Raw genomic sequence first — 4561 nt, 5'->3', positions numbered from 1 at the left:
CAGCAATGCTATTGCTGGGTCATAAGGGAGTTCTATGGATAGTTTTTTGAGGAACCTCCACACTGTTTTCCAGAGCAGCTGTACCAGTTTACATTGCCACCAACAGTGTATGAGGATGCCCATCTCTCCACACCCTCTCCAACAACTGTAGTCTTTTGCTTTGTTCATTTTAGCCACTCTGACTGGTGTGAGGTGGTATCTCAGTGTGGTTTTGATTTGTGTTTGCCTGATGATGAGTGATGTTGAGCCTTGTTTCCGTAGTGTAGTGGTTATCACGTTCGCCGCACTCTGGTTCTCTTGAGCGGCATAAAGGGGGACTGACTCATATGCCCCCTGAATGATACCATATAAAAGAATCAGAAAGTAAACAATCTGTTCTCAGGTCATTCTTCCCTGTGGCCTCATGTCCTCCAACCTGTGATATTCACCTGCTCAGCACACTGCAAGGCCCACTCGATTATTACAAGATGGTCACTTAGTTTACTGACTCTGAGCATCAACTATCTCAAAAACCCATTATAGATGGTGCTGCATGTGGCAGGCCTGCCTGCAATCCATCTTTCATGAGTTGCCTGTGGAATCCCACAACTAGGGGTCCTGGATCCTTGCAAACCTTCCACTTAGTTGTTGCAGAGAGATGACAGAGCAGAGAAAGGAGAGAAGGTGAGGGAAGAAGCTATCAGCACCATTTTAACCATGAACTTGGTAGGCCTACAAGTCTAACTCCATAGAGGCAAATTAGGAAAGTATGGTGGAAAGAATGTTAGGTAGAAATGCTTGAACATGCCCTACAGGTAGTTTCAGCTAACAGATAGGGGGCCTTCCAAAGTTCACATACCTCCAGCTGGTGGCAGATTTCTTGTAAACATAAAAGGAATAATGATGAAATGTTGCAGAGATTTTTAAAATTAATTTATTTTTTGTTTATTGTCAAGTTAGTTTCCATATAACACCCAGTCCTTATCCCAACAAGTGCGCTCCTTCATGCCCATCACCTCTTTCTTCTCTCTCCTACCCCCATCATCCCTCAGTTTTTTCTCAGTATTTAAGAGTCTCTTATGGTTTGCCTTCCTCCCTCTCCTTATCTATTTTTGTTCCCCTTCCCCTTCACATGGCCTTCTGTTAAGTTTCTCCTGTTACACTTATGAGTGAAAACATATGGTATCTGTCCTTCTCTGCCTGACTTATTTCACTTAGCATAATACTCTTGAGTTCCATCCACGTTGCTACGAATGGCCAGATTTCATTCTTTCTCATGGCCATGTAGTACTCCATTGTATATATACACCACATCTTCTTGATCCATTCATCAGTTGATGGACACTTAGGCTCTTTACCTGATTTGGCTATTGTTGACAGTGCTGCTATGAACATTGGGGTACACGTGCTCCTATGCATCAGCACTTCTGTATCCCTTGGGTAAATCTCTAGCAGTGCTATTGCTGGGTCATAGGGGAGTTCTATTGTTAATATTTTGAGGAGCCTCCACACTGTTTTCTAGAGAAGATGTACCAGTTTACATTCCCACCAAAAGTGCAGGAGGGTGTCCGTTACTCTACACCCTTGCCAGCATCTATAGTCTTTTGATTTGTTTATTTTAGCCACTCTGACTGGCTTGAGGATGTTTTTTTTTCTCCATAATATTTTATTGTCAAATTGTTTTCCATACAACACCCAGTGCTCTTCCCCTTAAGTGCCCTCCACCATCACCACCACCTCTTTTCCACCCTCCCCCTTCCCCCTCAACCCTCAGTTCATTCTCAGCATTCAATAGTCTCTCAAGTTTTGCATCCCTCTCTCTCCCCAACTCTCTCTCTCTCCTCCGTTCCCCCTGGTTCTCTATTAGGTCTCTCTTGTAGTTCCCTGATGATGAGGAACACTGAGAAATGTTGCAGAGATTTGAATGAAAACCTTCTCTCCTCTTCTATGGAGGTTAGCTTTTAAAAATGCACAGGTTTCAAATAGTATGTACAAGTTCAGCAAATCTTATGTTATGTAGTCAGTTAACCCCCCAACATTGCACAAAAGGCTATGTGTTTGAGGGACCCAAGAAAGTTTCCTCGGTCAGACCCAGCTGAGTGTTTGGGTCCTTTCCCCAGAATAGTTGGACTCATGAGTAACAATTGGCAGAAGACAGGGTGACCTCAGTTAGTCCCATCTCTGTTCCTTCTTTGTCGTCAACCCCGCAAAAAAAAAATCAATCCTGTTTCTGGACATTCAACATGTTACATCATTACCCAAGTGAGGTTAAGCAAGTAACTGCATGTGTCAGCAACACCAGTCCCAAGGAAAAATCTCGAGTAGTGTCTAAACTCACAGGGCTCCATATAATGCAGAGGCAGAGCTGTATGGATTTCCTGATTATTTCTAGCTTCCCTTTTTTTTTTTTTTTTTTTGTAGAGTAATGCTATTCTTGGTAAAAAAATGAAAGGGCTAACAATAAAATGACTCATTTTTACTGCCTATACATTGAGTTGGTGGGCAGAAGTCACTGTCTACAGCTACTGACTCATGGCTACACCAATGTCTTCTAAGTCTAAAGTTCAATTTGCCTTGTGGTGAAAATATCCAGTGACAACCCCACTTCCAGAAAGACCACACACAGCGTGACTTACATGGTGTCCTTGTCCCCTGGTTTCAAGCTGATGAGATGCTAACCCTGTGGTCCTGTGCTGCCCTCCTGTGGGACCTGGACTAAGGAGTATCTGTGGGAGGTCTGCTCTGAGGGAGGAATATTCTCCCACTCCATCCTGAGTCCTACCTGGATGCCTCTCACATCGGCACTGGCTCAGGGTCTTACTACCCCCCTGTGCTGAGGGGTTAAAATAACCTGCTGGGCATTTGTAAACATATATACAACCTATAACATAGAACTATGCTTGTGTACACAAAATTAATATTCCCAACATTATTCTAGAAGGCTGAGGTTATTTATGCACCCTTATAGTCACAAAGGCTAAACCAACAGCCTCCTTTTAGCCTTCAGAAAGAACAAACTGGAAATAGTCTTATCTCAGTAAAAAACCTAGTATTAAATAGAATGAAATTAAACCACATCAAATATATTTAAATGTCATTACCCAGAACATGTGTTGCCACAATACCCAACACTCCCAACCTTTCTCTCAGAAAATGAAAATGAGGCTTATATGTTCTATGTTAACAATCTCATGACTTCCTTCTCTTAAAGAAAGTGAAATTGAGATACAGGTCAAAGGTAACATGGAGGGGATTGTCCCTATCCACAGTTTGAAGCTAAGTCCTTTCCGAACCTGCTCCAGGATGCCTGGAAACCCACCACTGAAAGGAAATCCTCTGCTAATAATTTTGATTCCTCTTCCTATACTGTAAAATAGAGGTAGAAACATATTTAAAATCCAAATTTGCCTTTGGGGCTATGTCTTTGCAGTCTGCTGGCAGATTTCATATTGAGGGAGGAAGAAATCTCTATATGGATGCTAACCTTCCCAGAGGCTAGAAGAAAAATCTGAAATGAATAAAATTTCAAGATTTCTGCCAAGACTCTTCAGTTCTTAAGATCCTCATTTAGGGGTAAGGAGTTCTGCACATTGCAAGTGGAAGAATGGCCAGGAGAGGGGCACAAAAAAGGGTGAAGAGCCCAGTCTGAGGAGGAAGGTGAGGCATGCATGCCCTGTGCCCCTTCGAAGTCTGGGTGCACTGGTGACTTGTGTACATGATGCCTGGTGATGGGAGGGAGGGGAGCAGGAGCCAATTGAGTGACACAGGCCCAATCCTTTTACACATGTCCTGCAGCAGACAAAGAACAGAAAGGTAAAGATAATGAGACCAGACCCAAGCTACTCCTTCTGCCTCCAGAATCCCCAGATCGTGGGATGGGAGTGAGGCCTCCAAAGCACAGAGGCCTGTTGATCTTAATCTGCCTCAGGCGAATTTCACTTGATAGGTCTAGGTGCCAACTGGTAGTGAAACACAATATCATCCCAGAAGTAAATAATGTCTCTCAGCCTTCCTAGCTACAGAAATTGGAGTTGGGATATGGAGGTACTCTCGCAGATCTGAGTGAGGTCAATAATAATCCCTTATGTGTTTCTAGCTTGTTTGAAGCACCTAACACTTCGGGAACTTCCCCTTTGTTAACTCTTGATCCATGGAACAGACAATGAAAAGGGGGTAGGTGTTGCTAACTAGCAACCCAGGCTCAAGGTTACAGAAGCAATGAGCCTGGACAGTTACTTACAGATAGAGGAGCACCAGGCTGGCAGCCAAGAGAAGCCACGTTTCTGTGGAAAAGCTTGGGATCAGGTCCATGGGCACTTTCCCTCTGCCAATCTCTACTTTCTTTCAGCAGGGTGTGCTGGCCTTTGCAGAGCTTCCCTTCCCACCAGCAGAGATTCACTGAGACTGGAATGTATACAGTAAAGAGGGGGTGGGGCTAGAACTGCAACCAGTAGAAGGGCCAGCTGTGCTCCAACTAGAGGTGCCTCCCTCCCCCAGGCATGAGTATTGGCAAAGCATTGTGGACACTCCCAGTTTGACCTCCTTTTTGAGTTCATATTCTGTGGGACATCAATAAACAACT

General features: G+C 43.9%; 1 protein-coding gene across 1 annotated transcript in view; it reads right to left on the bottom strand.

Moving 5' to 3' along the window:
• The window catches only part of LOC115298293 (cytochrome P450 3A12), a 51472-nt gene extending 47182 nt beyond the window's left edge, over positions 1–4290 (bottom strand). Inside the window, exon 1 of the mRNA XM_029946900.1 lies at positions 4220–4290. Within this exon, the coding sequence (XP_029802760.1) occupies positions 4220–4290 (71 nt within the window). The remainder of the gene's footprint in view (positions 1–4219) is intronic.
• Between the last annotated feature and the right edge of the window lie 271 nt (positions 4291–4561).

This window comes from Suricata suricatta, chromosome 8 (assembly GCF_006229205.1).
Source record: "Suricata suricatta isolate VVHF042 chromosome 8, meerkat_22Aug2017_6uvM2_HiC, whole genome shotgun sequence".
Lineage (NCBI taxonomy): Eukaryota > Metazoa > Chordata > Mammalia > Carnivora > Herpestidae > Suricata > Suricata suricatta.
This window is presented reverse-complemented; position numbering and strand designations above follow the sequence as displayed.